Source organism: Canis lupus, chromosome 15, assembly GCF_011100685.1.
Source record: "Canis lupus familiaris isolate Mischka breed German Shepherd chromosome 15, alternate assembly UU_Cfam_GSD_1.0, whole genome shotgun sequence".
In the NCBI taxonomy this organism is placed as follows: domain Eukaryota; kingdom Metazoa; phylum Chordata; class Mammalia; order Carnivora; family Canidae; genus Canis; species Canis lupus.
The window spans coordinates 12,296,626-12,311,271 of NC_049236.1; the positions used below are offsets into that span (position 1 = coordinate 12,296,626).

At 51.9% G+C, this 14,646-nt stretch overlaps 1 protein-coding gene and 1 long non-coding RNA gene across 19 annotated transcripts in view; one reads left to right on the forward strand and one right to left on the reverse strand.

Annotated features, from left to right (window-relative positions):
* AGBL4 (ATP/GTP binding protein like 4) overlaps positions 1 to 14,646 on the forward strand; it is a 1,422,311-nt gene that overhangs the window by 1,198,408 nt on the left and 209,257 nt on the right. For 16 of the 18 annotated variants that reach the window (XM_038558088.1, XM_038558092.1, XM_038558086.1 and 13 more), the window contains 2 exons: positions 1,919 to 2,052; positions 4,189 to 4,573. The exons of the other annotated variants lie outside the window; for them this stretch is intronic. In XM_038558088.1, the coding sequence (XP_038414016.1) occupies positions 1,919 to 2,052; positions 4,189 to 4,573 (519 nt within the window). The remainder of the gene's footprint in view (positions 1 to 1,918; positions 2,053 to 4,188; positions 4,574 to 14,646) is intronic. 18 annotated transcript variants of the gene reach the window in all.
* On the reverse strand, positions 8,777 to 13,448 carry LOC119868281. Its single transcript, XR_005370243.1, has 2 exons — positions 13,316 to 13,448; positions 8,777 to 13,189 (listed from the first exon to the last, which is right to left on the reverse strand). It is a non-coding gene; the product is annotated as an uncharacterized LOC119868281 (long non-coding RNA).

Consider the following 14,646-nt stretch of genomic DNA (forward strand, 5'->3'; position numbering starts at 1 on the left):
CAGGGAGCCCAACGTGGGATTCGATCCCGGTCTCCAGGATCGCACCCTGGCGCCAAACCACTGCGCCACCCGGGGATCCCCAAGCTGTTGCTCTTTTAGAAAGACCACAGTCCTTGCTGTTGTTCATGCCTAACTCATTGGATATATTTTATAGGCACAAAGAGAACAAAAACAAGCCTTTCTTGTGAAAATGGACCCTGGGGATTGCCCCTCCAGTTAGTGGGAAAGGCCGTTTCCACCTCTGATCAGGAGAAAGTTGTTAAAGACTAGTCGTTTTTCCTGGGCAGTTCTCTTATGCTCTGCACCCTTCTTAGGTCATTCCTTTATTTTTTTTTTAATTGTATCTTTATTCACCTTATGTTTAAGGAAATAAAAATGATTGAGCACGTTGATAATGTCAGTTTTAATGTTCTGTTCATTGAGAGCCTAATGTGTACCAGGCACTGTGCAGTGAGGTATGCGAATTTTTGCTGCCGTCCCCCCAACTCCATTATGGAGCAGACCCCAGACCTCTGGGAGACTAAGGCCTCGAGCCTCCCTCCTTGCCTTGCTATGCAAAAACTGAGGTTCCCACTGAGCTCTCTCTGGCTCCAGAGGCCCACTCCTCTCCAGCAGGGGCTCCCTTCCTAAGACTGTTTGGGAAGATGTGGCATTTGACTACATTCTAGAATAGTTGTATGCTTATAAGTTTCCTTCTCAGCTTTACTAACAAGTTGTGAAGAGAGAAGCCTGGCTTGGGGGAAGTGTAAGAACATGTTTAACACACACACATATGCATGCACACACACACACTCACACATAAAGACCCTCAGAGACTGTTTAACCAGCTACCTGGCCATGTGCCACATCCAGCGTTGGGCAACATGCTAGAAAGTGCATTGGGGATATAGCAGTGGGAACCTTTGAGGAGTTAAAGAAACCATAGCTGCCAGAGTCTCAGTTCAAGCCCAGAACACAAGACCCCAAAATATTTACCACAAGGGGCCAGTTCCAGGTTCAAGTTTCTACCTTTACAACTCTCCTCTTTGAATTTTTACTTTTGACATCTGCAGTGAAAGACGGATCTGGGGAATAAAGTCTGACATCTGTGCAGGAGAAAAAAAAATCTCTTTTAGATTGTCTGCAGTTGAGCTCAGAGTGAGGAAGTGAGGGGAAGTAACATCCGCTTGTATTTGTGTAGCACCTTCCAGTTCGTAGTTCCTTCTGGCTGTACCCTTATCACACGTAAGCTCTGGGTGAGATGCCAGAGGCCTGTTTCTCCCTCCTGGCTCTGCCTCAGACTCACACCTTGGGCAAGCCCCTCTGTCCTCTGAGTTTGAGTCCTGTCAAATGAGAGACTTGGACCAGTTGGCCCACAGGGCCCCTCAAGCTCTGTCATCCTGTGATCTGAAGGCAGTAGAAAGGCAGTAAATGTTACCTGTTACTCTTCTTACATCTGTCTTACCTCAGCCTGTCCTGCGTCGGGACTGTGAGGAGGCTCCACCTCCATAAGAACCATTGTCCCTTTCATGCTTATTGGCACCTGCACTGGCAGAAAAACACCATGTTTTCCTGGGAATTCACTTGGCTTAGAAAGATCTTGATTGTTGAGGGGTCCATGGGCTAGTTAAGCAATCTAAGGGCCATTCCAGCTCCAAGATTCCATAAAAGGCCACCCTTGAAGGTATACTTGGAGAAACCCTGAAGCAAAATCATTGGATATTATTTCAACACTGTATGGCGGTGCTTGTAGCATATTCCTCTGACCCTAGAGTTTGACCTGCACTGCTGCTTTTAGGAGCAGGAGGGACAGGTCTCGGGTTTGTTTACTTTTCCTTTTTAACTGGTCTGGCCTCCATCATTCTCTAGCATTTGAGGTTGTGGGTATTTTGAGCATTTTGACTCATAATGAACCTTGTTCTCTTGATATGCATTTTAGAAGACAAATCTGACCTTGAAAACAGTGTGATGCAGAAGAAAATAAAAATCCCCAAACTTTCTCTCAATCACATAGAAGAAGATGGGGAGGTTAAAGATTATGGGGAAGAAGATTTACAGCTTAGACACCTCAAGGTAACAAAATCTTTCCCTTTTTTTGGAAGTTCATGGGGGCATTGTCAGAATCTTGATGGCTAGAATTCTAGTCTGGCCTCTTCTCCCCATATAAATGTCCTCTGGGAGTTTTTTCAGGTTGGGAGAGTCTTAGGACAGCTAGTGTGCGTTTGCCTTGCTGGCCAGCTTTCCAGGGACCCTGACTCATGCTGTGCCACCACACACTGGCTGATTGCCCCATCTAGGCAGCGTCATCACTGCCGAGGGCCTGGAATGGTGCTTTCCTCTCTGGCCTATAGCTCTGAGCTCCAGGAATATTAAACAGCCATCCTCAGGCAGCAGTTCAGAGCCCGTCACTATCAGATGGCCCCTAACAGCTAGAGGGGTAGGCTCCAGAGGAAACAGAATGTGCCGGGTTTACACAAAAGAGTTTGTGGGACCCCAGGTTGGAAGAAAACTTTTACCTGAAGTTGCATCTCCTTTGATGTGCCTCCCATTTGGTCTCCAGCCTTCACTTGTAAACTCACTGAATATCTTGTGCAATAAGCCAGATTTTTTTTTTTTTTTTCTGTAAAATGGGTGCCCCAGAGGAAGGGAAGGAGAAAGAAGCCTGCCTTGATTATTGACCATGGTCTGATTTTGGACACAAGGTCAAGGATGTTCCCAAAGCATAGTCCCAGAGATGCGGCTGAGTTCAGATGACGCATTCACTGCACCCATGCTACGGGCCTGGCCCTGTGCTGGTCCCCGGGGTCACGGAGACCAGGCGGATGTGGTCACTGCCCTTGGGGTCTCACAGTGCAGTGATGCAGACAGTTACCTACATGATCAGTACGATTTCAGCAGATAAATTCATCTAAACTAGCAGCCCCTTCTCCCGATGGATAAAACGATGAGATAGGATTTTTGTCATCTAACTCAATCTCAGAAGCATGTTGTTTTTGTTGTTTCTGTTAAGCACCCAGAAACTTACCAAGAGGTTAAGGTGGGCTTGACCTGATGTAGTTAATTTGTCTGGAACCCACTGTCCTTGGTTGTCCGCACCTCTCACAAGTGCCCGCCAGTCAGGAGAGCTCCTGGCCCTCCTGACTTGAGTGAGGAATTCGTTTGGTCCTGTAACTCCCACTCCCCCTCAATGGAAGCCTTGTCTACTTGAGCTGCAATTTCCTCAGGCAGCTGAAACCCCAGCCCCTAGATAGTCCTGGATAATTTTCTTCTCAATGAACTATGCTCTATATGTCCACTGTCTTCCTGAGCTTGCACTTGGCGAGAGTCCGAGGATTGGCTGGCAGATGTGGGGGAAGGGGCCTGGTGTTGGAAACGGGGCTCTAGGTTCCCGGCCTGCTGTGTCTGCAAGCTCACCATGTGACCCCAAGCGTAGTCCTTCCCCTCTCTGAGCCTCAGTGTCCTCACCTGGAAAGGGAGGGAGTTAAACTGAAGGAACTTCCAGTGCCAGCATTCTTTGAACTTTTCAGTTAAGTAAACATTTATCAAGCCCCTGCCAAGTGCCAGTTCTGAGTAGGCAGTGGAGGAACAGAGAAAATAAGACGTGGCTCCTGCCCTAGATTAGAACAGATTAGAGTTCTTAGCGTCCTTCCCAATGAAAGCATTCTTGAGGAAAAGGTTACTGCTGGAATGCCCTTTGGTTTTTGTGTGTTAGGGGTGGGAGTGTTTTGTTTTGTCTTGGGGTTTTTTGCCTTTTATGTTTTTGTGGTTGAAGAGATTTGAGTGGTGACTCCCCTGGGATGGTTTGGCCTGGCCTGGTTTCTCACAGATTCTCCCCCAATATACATTAAACACCCCCATGTGCAAGTTCCTGCCTAGGCCCTACGGGCAGGGTGGGCATGGTGGACATGGTGTAATGTGCACCAAGGAGGCAGAGTGATGGAATGGAAAAAGCACTGGCCTGGGAAACCACCACCTGCCCAACTCCACCACCAACTGACTGTGTGACCTTAGGCAGGACTCTTCCCCACCCTGAATCTCCATTTCCTCATTTGTAAAATGAAAGGCTTTGACTGAGTGTTTGCACAGGTTTCTCCAAGTACTGATGTTCTGTGGTTCTGTGATTCTAGGATTGTCTGGGGAAATATTGAGCTGCAGTCCAAGAAAGTCCCAGCTGCCCTTGCCTGAACTGACTCTCGTTGTCCTACACAGAGACCCGAGGGGCGGAAGCCGAGCGAAGTGGCGCATAAGAGCATTGAGGCCGTGGTGGCCCGGCTGGAGAAGCAGAACGGCCTGAGCCTGGGCCACGGCACGTGTCCAGAGGAGGTCTTCGTGGAGGCCTCACCGGGCACGGAGGACATGGACAGTCTGGAGGATGCCGTCGTGCCCCGGGCTCTGTACGAGGAGCTGCTGCGCAACTACCAGCAGCAGCAGGAGGAGATGCGCCACCTCCAGCAGGAGCTGGAGCGGACTCGGAGGCAGCTGGTCCAGCAGGCCAAGAAGCTCAAGGAGTACGGGGCACTCGTGTCTGAAATGAAGGAGCTCCGTGACCTCAACCGGAGGCTCCAGGACGTGCTGCTCCTGAGGCTTGGCAGTGGTGAGTGCCCCAGCAGGCTGCCTACCGCTCCACGCAGGGGGTGGGGGGCTTCGTGTGGCTCCTCTGCCAGGAGGTGCGGGCATGCACAGGGTGGGGACACAGGCCACGTGCCCCTGAAGCTAGGGCAAGGCAGAGGCTTGGCCCAGCATCGCCCCGAGGTAGAGCCACTCCCCTCCCACAGTGAGTGTGCAGGAGCCTCTGAGTGCAGCGGCCTCAGCCCCCTCGCACTCAGTGGGCCACCTTGACAGGTGTGGTGCAGAGAACCTGGGCCGTCATTCCTTTAGGCATCCATTCAGCAACAGGCAATACTGGGGGCTGCAGGAAACCTCTCCATGGTGGTTCCAGGAACACGAAGAGAACTAGACATGGTCCTAAAAGATGTATTGCCTTAGGTCAGAAAGCAATAAATGCCATGGGCGGTTGCAGAAAATGATAGTTTAGAAGTTGGAGAGGTTGTTGGTAACTGAGGGAGACTTCGGGAAGGAGGTGGCCCTTGAGGCAGGCCTTGAAGGGTGGGGGTGTCTCCAGGCACAAGAGGAGGCAGGGACAGCAGGCCGCTGACGATGGGGAAGCGCCCGAGTGTGCTGAGAAGAGGTACCGCACGTGTAGTTTGAGGACAGGTGGTTGAAGCCCTGGAAACCATGCCAGCCGGGGTGTCGGGCTTGTTTGAGAGGGAAGGAGGAACACTAAACAGCTTTGAGGAAGAGGCACATGCCCTTGGGAGGATTAACACGAAGATGTAGAAAACTCCTTGGGTTTGCTCGTAGAAGAGCCGAAGAGGCTCTTAGCGCTGCAAGCAGTATTAACAAAGCCAAGGTTTAGGTTTTCTCACCTAACGTGGTTTAGAAGCCGGAATCAGGAAATTTAAAAAGCAGCAGCCTTGACAGCAGGGAGAAACAACTGCCTAGCAGAGAGAACAAGAGAGAAACCCTCTCTCAGAACACAAGACACCAGAATTGTAAGAGAGGCGGGTCAGTACTGTGGAAACCCGGGTAACACGGGTTCACAGCCTCCACGTCCCCGGAGGACAGTCATTAATAACCCCGGGCCAGGGTTTTTCGCTTAAAAATGGGAGCAATCTAGTTTAGAAACACAAGTTCTATTCCCAAAGTTTGAATCAAATATAATTTTGCTCTCAAGAAGGAAGGTTTGTGTTATCTAGATAATAGGTTTCTATGTAAAGCCTCATTCATTCCTCTTTGATGTTTAGATAAATGTGCTCCTACCCTGCCTTACTTATATTTATAGGTACCTTTTATATCTTAAAGTGTGTTCCCGAGGCAGCGTCTCGGTAGATCTTCAGAAGGGCCAAGAGGCCTTTCCGTGCCTTTGTCACAGAGAAGGAAACTGAGGTTGGGACTTACCCAGACTCACTGGGGAGTCAGAGACAGAATACATGTCAGACCAAGTCCCCTGATACCTAGGCCAGTAATTTCCCCACTTTCCAACCCGGCCTTGGCCTCGACCCTTCTCCCAAGTCGTAGCCCGTCCAGGTGCACAGTGGCACGGAGGGTCACATGTGGTACACAGTGTTTCTATATCAAAATAAAATCTTAAAGAGAAGCCCTAACCATAAAAATTCGCAGAAGCTATATTGGTCCTGGAGTGGGGGGTGGGGAGAGAACTGGAGTCTTCAGAGAGAGGAAGTGTTTCCTGGTCTTCAAACGAATAATTTTTATTTTCACTTCACCTTGTACGCTACACCTTTCTGTAAACTTCTTGTGGGGAAAAGCACAGTAACAACAAAAACTCTCCGCACCATTGTTTCATCTCCTAGGGAAACTACCTATTTTGTATGATCGTGAACTGGGCTTAAACTCCAGAAACCACTCCTGGACCTCTGGGGCAATACAACGCCTCTGTGTTTTGCATCACTATGTGCCATCTGTCATCTGAAAACACTTAGGCACACTTGACCTCAGCCAGGTTCGGTGTCTTGGACTGTCCAGGCTCCTGTGCCGCACAGCCTTGGATGCCATCCTGAGGACGAGTGGCAGGCTCTTCCCTGATCAGAGTCCCCGTTGTCTTCACAGTGCGTGGGCTGCATGTAAGGCAGCTCAAGCCGCAGGTGTGTGTGGAGCAGCCACCACGTGCATGCCCCATGCTTTAGGGGCCCTGGGCATCTGGAACACCACACGGACGGTCTCTGACCTGGAAAGGCTTAAAGTCCGTTGGTTAGCCCTTGCTGATTGGAGAACAATAATGTGCCACAGTCTGAGACAAATCCACAGGAGTATAATAGAAGGGTTTCTACCCTGAGGGGAGTTTGTATCTTTGCATGGATATGGTCTAGTCTCCCGAACCCACCAGGCCCGGATTCATACCCAGCTTTCCTGCTTCCCACCCTGGCTTTGGGAACATTCTTTCCTTCTTTCCTTCTTCCCTTTCTTCCTTGCTTCCTTCCCTCCTTCCCTGTTTTCTTCTTCTAGTTATTCCCTGGTCTCCTGCCGTGTAGTGGTGAGAGTTTGACCTATTTCACATATAGCCCTTGTCTTCTGCCCTGGAAGAGGTCGGTTTGATGAAGGAGGTAGCCACTGACACAACTAGTGACAGCACTGGGCATAAATGTCACCATGAGGACAAAAGCACGTGGGGCCGTGGGACTGCAGAGAGGGGCGCCCCCAGAACTGGGGGCGGGGGTGGGGGAAGAAAGGCTTCCTGAAGAGAAGAGAAGGCTTCCTTCCAGAGAACACCTCTCAGACCCTTGGTGTTCTCCTCTGCAAAGTGGAAATAATAATTCCCCTCACAGCCTTGTGACACACGCATGGTACCTGGCATTCTGGCTGGGGCCCACTTACCGTCGGCCTCTTTCTCACACCACCTGGTGGAGGGGCTGACAAGGGGCCCAGTTTGGTTTTTAACTGTCTCCCCTAACTAGTAATTGGCTGTATGACCTTGGGTAGGTTAACTAACTTCTCTGTCAGGGCCTTCTAGTAGAGAAGATAACGGGCGATACGCATGTGTCTGTATATGTTAACTCATCCAACGCTGACCATACGCTTTCTGAGCCTAGGGGCCTAGAGAGATACGAAGAAGACTAAGACGTTGGAAGCTGGGGTGTGGGTAGTGATGGAGGTAAACATGTAAGCATAGGGTTGAAATGCAGTCTTCCGAGCCCTGGAGGAGGGGGGCTAGCCTAGAGCCTTTGAAGGTGGAAGTGTCTTGGTGAGTCTGGGAGGACACCACCCTCTGTAACAGCACCTCATCTGTACAGGTCAGCAGGAAACTGGTAACGTGGCAGAGGAGAGCCAGGAAGTGCCTAACACTGTCCTCGTTCTTGGCGTCATATGTCCCGAGAGCACGTCCTGAGCTATACCACCCTTGGCCCCCTGAGCCTGACCCAAGCAGTGTCCTTAGGGGCCCTTCCTTGTGCATTTTCTCCCGTCCACCTTGTCTGGGGGCCCAGCTCAGTGGCCTCTGTCCAGCTGGGGTGCTGGGCCATCTGCAGTGTAACAGGCAGGTGCAGAGGCAAGAGAGGCCCCTGGGTCAGCGATGCTCGGTTTTAAGAGGAAGGCTCCCTGCTTGGGAGAATCCTTGCTGACTGCTCCAGACCCTGGCGTCCCGCAGTTGGTAGATGAGAAGGCGCAGAGAGTGGGAGTGTGGCCCCTGAGCAGAGTGCTGAGCGGCCCTCCAGCAGCCAGGAGTTGTCACCGTGCGCCTGGTGGAGGTCGGGGCCCGAAGAAAAGAGGACAGCAGCAAGATAGCATAAGAGGTTTCCGAGACCTCCCTGGATGGCTCACTGCTTCCTTTGCGTACTTACTAACTCATCTTTCATTCGTTCCATGAATACACACAAGCTGGATGTGACAGGACGGATTCTCTAGAGCAGAGAGCACTGGGGTCGTGACAGAGCTTACCCAGGGACTGAACCAGTGTCCTCGTGTTTCTGGTGAGACAGGCCCAGAGCGCGTCACAGGCCTGTTGCCAGGGGTCTCCTGATGCCGGGTCCCACGTGCCTCCCTGCCCTTACCTACGTGGCCTCCTTTAACCCCTGGACTTCATCGTCATGGCTGCGGGTGTGACTCCTCTGCCCCCATGCCCCACAAAGGACCTCTTCCCTGTGACACAGAACGTGCCTTCTGTGAGGGGAGCGTGGGAAGTAGCCCCCTCTGATGAGCCCCACGCTCCCTGCGAGGGTTGCTCCTGTCAGGGCCTCTGTGACAACATCAAGCTTAAGTGAGGAAGCAGATGTCAACAATAAAGCCATGTGACCAGCACATTATGTTTAATAAATGCCAGGCTCTTTCTCCTTTGGTGCCCTCTTTTGCCCCCCCCCTCCCGCCAAGGAAGCAAGTGCTGAGGACTCAGAAGACATGTGGATATTCCAGCTGCTAAAGTACAGATTCATTTGTGCATACGTCCATTATTTTCATTCATTCGGCAAATATTTACGCCTCCTTGGTGCCAGGACTGGGTTAGGTGCTAGGAATATAGAAACAAGACGGTCCCGTTTTTAAAGCCAGAGCCTTAGAGTTCGCTTAATGGGGGCTTGGCCGACTGGCAATTCCAAGGGCCTGGCGGGAAGCACACCGTGGGCAGCCAGTTGCCAGGGGGAGCTTGGGTGTACAAGGGGGACTCCGGGGTCTCTCTCGGTTTCTCCTGGGCCCCGTCCCTTGTATCAGAGGTCAAGGACAAAAGCTTAGATATTGTCCTCAGTGTTAGCACAAGTGCCTCTCAGTGAAGCTCATTTTGGTGCAATTCAAGTGATTTTAGTTCAGCTGACGCCAGAAAGGACTCTGTGAGGGATATAGAGAGGGGGACACAATCGCTGCCTTCGAGGTGCGCACCCAGGCCAGTGGGGGCACACACGGTACCCAGCACCACTCCAGGCAGGACAAAGCAAGTGCTGTAACTGCAGAAGGGAGCCACATACTGGTTTTAGATTTTGGGTGTGCTTTGTCAGGGAACGTAGGTGGAAATGATGGATTCGGACCAGGAAGAGGCATGGGCGATGAGCGCAAGAGCAGTAATTCACACGCGTGTGACACTTGACAGTTTCAAAGCACCTTGATATTTTTATGTCATCAGACACTGGCGACGGCTGTACTGCGAGGCCAGGTAAGGGTGATTATCCCCATTTGAGTTCGGAGAAGCAAAAAGAAGAGCTAATATCCCTGTTGGCCAGATCACAAGCTGGTTGAGATTTTTGAGGGGGAAAGCCGTTGTGGTCTGCAAATCTGTCTTGGCTCCTCAGAGCTGCGTTTCTATCACCTCTGTTCCCCTCTGGGCTCGTGCCTTGTGTTCTGTCCAAGGTCCGTTAAAATACCAGCTTTGATCTTTAAAATCCTTTGCGGTCCGAGCCGGATTCTTGAAGCACAGGTTTCTGATGGTGCCTTTGAAAAGGCAGCTAATGTCAGCCAAGTGCCTCCTGCTGGCTTTCCCCTGTGCTGGAGGCCGCCGGGCTTCGGCAACAGACGTCACTGGGGTTTGAATCTCGGCTCTCTGGGTCAGTACGTGTGCCACTTCAAGTAAATGAGCCCTTCTCAGCCTCTGTCTTCTCTTCTGGAGGATGGGTATCTTAATGCCTGCCACGTAGCCAGCTTGCTGATTGACAGCCTGCGCGGGACAGAAGTGCTGGGGTTTTGAACCCTGGCTTTTCCGTGGTCTCATTTGTTACTTAGCTTTCTGGGCCTTCGTTTCCTCATCTGTAGAGCAGGGTCAGTGACATCACCAGCCATTACAATTCTTATGAGGAGGAAATGAGCAAATGGGTGTGACGAGCGCTGTCCAGGGGCCGCACATAGTAAGTGCACAGTGGGTTCGGCATAAATGACGTGGGATCATTTGAGCTTGCACGTGCGATAACGTTTGTACGATGCTTGGTGTATCGTAGACTCGTTGTCCTGCAGCAGAACTCAGGTGTGGTTGTCTTGGCGTGTCTTAATCTTTGGTCAACCCCTACCGTCTCCTGGACACTGCTGCTTCCCTTGGTAAGTCCTTGGAAATCATTCTTACCTCGTCCATTTTACAACCTCGCCTGGACTCGATCTCAGGTTCACTGGTCGGTAGTTGATAGAATTCTCCCTCCACCCACTGTCCTGGGCGGCATTCAGGCCTTCCGTCCGCAGCCTCAGCCACTCCTTTTGCTCCCCTCAGTCCTTCAGACCTCACTCTTCGTGGCTTATCTCCTCTTTGCCGGGGCGCTCCTCCCGGGCCTGTCCATCTCAGAACCCCTTGCCATATCCTGCAGCCTCAGTCCGTTGTCACCAATAAGCAGGAGCACTCACAGAGTGGGCGGTGAGGGAGGGTGCAAGAGGATGGGTGAGAGACACCTGTCAGGTCGGGTGTGTGTGTCCCCGTTGCACAGGTGAGGCCCAGGAGGCCCACGAGCTGCTGGCTGCCTCAGTGAGTGGCGGGGTGGGGCCAAAACCCTGTGCCCCATCCCTCCTCGACTTGGATGGCAAGAAAAGGTCTAGCAGTGAGAAGTGCAATTGCTGCTCTGAAAGAAATGGGTTATCTTCTACTTTGAGGGGATTTTGCACCATTGACTGAAAGGTTACCTACAACTCCTCCTAGATTATTTTAAGAACAGATTTCAGAGTGACAGGGCAGTCCAGGACCCTCCTTCCTTTTTCTCCCTGGGGTTCATCTTTATAGGGCAACGGGGCTGGGGCTAAGGGCAACTCCAGGCTGTCCCTTTGCTACCTGCTTGGGTCGCTAGAACAGGTAGGCGCTGCAGGGCTCTCCTCCATCTCCAGGATAGGAAGGTACTTTACCCTTAGAACAGGGCTTCGCCTGGTGGTCACTGGCTTTGGGGTGGCCGTGTGGCAGGCTTGTTCTCTGCTGGATTTGCCAGTCAGAGGGTACAGAGGTTGGAGAGAGCTCCTTACAGGCAAGGGGTGGCCTCTTTGAACACCTGCTTTGGGCCTGACCCTCGGTGCTTGTCATACGAGAACAGCCTCTGCAGTAGAGAGGATCATCGGCTGAGGCCTGGAGAGCAGGCTCAGAGCGTTCAAGGACCCTTTCTGAGGCCACCCAACCAGGAGATGCTAGAGCCAGGTTTCAGATTGAGGCCTTTTCCATACACCAGGCAGGCTCATCCCACAGGCATCCAGCCCCGTGTGTCTGCGGTGGCTGTATATCCCCCGCCTTCGTGATTAGACCCCTTTACTGCTCCAGTGGCTCGTGGGACTGCTTAACCTTTGAGTTACTGGATGGGATGTTACCTGCCTAATTTAAGAGCCTGCTGTTTCTCCATAGTTTTAGCCTTACCAAGCCACACGGTCTCGAGACACCAACCAGAAGGTTCCTAGAGTTTTTATAGAAAGTATCTCTTTAAATAAAAACCCAACCCAGCCTCTCACCCCCATCTTCTAGCTGGGAAAACTGAGGACCAGAGAGGGAAGAGGACCAGAGAGGGAACAGGATGTGCCTAGGCCATGTGGAATCTGAACAAATTCATCATCACAAAGCAACAGAAGGTTAATAGTGGAGCCAGGATGAATGGATAGAACCAGTCTGGTTGCTAGGGTTCAGCAGGGCCCGGAGTCTGGCTACAGCCTTCGTTATGTCCCAGGCAGCTGAGTTTGGTTGGAGATAATTCTTATAGGGAGTCCCAGAGCTCCCTTAGTGCAGCCTCCTGCACGGGACAGGAAGCCTTCCGTAGCCTCCCTACGAAATGACCATCCAGCCTCCTGTGACACCCCCCAGAGGCAGAAAGCTCACTCACTGCCTTCCAGGGTGGCCCATTCCGTTACCGGATGGCTCTGACTCAAGGGAAACTTTTTTGTGTGTGTGCAGGAACATTTTTTAGACTCTTCCTTTGTTCCAGACCATGCACTGGGCCCAGGACAATCAAATAGCTAAGACGCTGGTGCTGCCTTAAAGAGTCACAGCCTCATCAGCAGCTGGGGGGAAATACAGTGTGAGCCTTGCGCGCTCGCAGGAAGGCTCCTTAGGGGACCAGGGTACTGTAGATGGCTGCAAGGCCCACACGAGGATCTAGTTAGGGTTAGCCAAGTGAAGAGGAAGGGAGCAGTACATCAGGCAGCAAGACAGCCTGAACAAAGATTTAGAGCCGAGAGAAGCTGGCTGGACTGCACAGTGAAGAGGTAGCAGGGGGAGTGCTGTCTGGTGGGATGGACTTGTGCTGCTCTGCACACTCCTGCCCTTTGGATGCTGCCTGGGTCCAGATGGTTGGGTGAGGAGGGAAGAAAAGCCACAGATGAAGAACCAGCCCACCAGCTGGCGGATGATAGGCTCAGAGTTCCTAGAGGTGAGATGACTCCTGGGTACGCCCCTGCCTCCCCACTGCCCCCTGTGGAGTTCTTCACGGGTGCTCCTCCCCCCCAAGAAGGTCAGAGATGAGCTGAGAGTCCCAGAGGAGCCTGTGAAATCTGAAGCCTGCCTTTGGCCGAGGACATGTAGAGCAGTGGAAGGAGCAACTCTTCAGAGTCTAACAGCCCAGAACTCGAGTCCTCAGCACCTATGTGGTTTCTGGCACATTACCTGTCTGAGTCTCTCTGGAGAGAATAAGATCCGTTTTGCAGGACTTCCATGAGGGATAGCTTGTTTCATTCAACACATGTTTAATGACCGATGTGTGCCCGAGACGTTGTACTGGGTGCTGTGGAGATAGCAGTGGACAGGACCGTGGCTGCCCTTGGAGCCTGCAGTCTAGCCAGGGGGATGCAAGAGAAATGGTTACTTGAGATCAGGGTGAAAAGTATTACAACGATTTCAGAAAAAGAGATTCTGGTGTAAGGCATATAACAAAGAAGACATTCAGTAGGTATTGGTCACCTCAGGGAGAAGCAAATTTGAAATGGGCACCCACAGTTCCTCAGAGTGGGGAAGATGCCCCGACCCCATGACTGTGGCCCTGGGCCTGCTTCTGCCTCCCTTACTGGGCTTCCGCCCCATGGAGACCGGGGTGCTCACAGGTGCATTCCGACTCCACTGCTCTGTGTTCTGACCCCTGAGGAGGGGACCCCACTGTGGGGCATCCAGCTGAGCTGCAAGGACTTGCCCAATCTGGTACCTCAGGCTATACTGGCTTTTCCTGCCTGTGCCCAGCAAAGCCTGCTCCAGCCCGTGGTCATGGAAGGTGCTGGAAAAAAGGGGGGGGAGTGGCAGGGAGGACCCAAAGAGCCACTGCTTCCTCTGATCCCATCCCCTGCCTGACCACCCCTCCACCTTCTCCACCAGACATCCTCACTGCAGCCCCCTCAAAGTCACGGAATCAGTAGTGACCTCTCCCCAGACCCTTGTAGAGCATCACACCGCCGGCTTCCTGGCCGGTCACAGAGCCTTGACTACGTGCCACGTGCCTTCACGGTATGAGAGTGACTCCCCACCCCAGTCCTTCACTCCCAGTGAGCTCCTGCCCATCCGTCCTCCGTACCGCCGTGCGGAAGTGTGTGACTATCCTTCTGAAGCCTTCCTAGTCTCTTCCAGGTACAGCATCCCTCCTTTGCCTTTGTTCCCAAGTCTTTATCCTGACCCTTGTCAACCACGTGGGGTGGTGATCTGTTGCAGGTCTTTTGTCCCTGCTGGGCTGTGAGCCACTCAGGGCCATCTAGCCCAGAACTGGCACTTAGTAGACGCTTAGCAGATTCTCACTGTAGGAATGTCCCCGCCCTCACTGGAGGCATAATGGGGCTAAGAAGCAGATGCATAGTGACAATAGCCCTGAAAGTGGCTGATGCCATTTGAGAAGGAATGATGGGGTCCACAATGGGGATCCGCCTGCCTGGCTCGGGGCGTCTCCCCTGCCTCTTTCCAAGGCTCTTGCGTACCCCCTTCTTTGTTATCTTGCTATTCCTACGTTTGGGTCTTTTCAAACAGAGTGGAATCCTTGTTCTTCTACCCTATCCAGTGGCCTCTGTGCCACAGGAGGGGTTCCGAATGCAAGTAAGAATTTTTACTTGATCCACTCTGCATTTAGGAATAAATTGAATTACACCTGTAGCAGAGAAACTTCCTATTCACTGACAGGAGCAAATGGAATGATTTAGTACTTTTTAAGAAAAACCTGATATTATTAGCCTTTCCGTTTCAGCCGAAGTCAGAAATGGTATTTCGTGTTCAAACAAAGACATAGATTTTGAAGAAACAGGTGACTTCTGAACCTC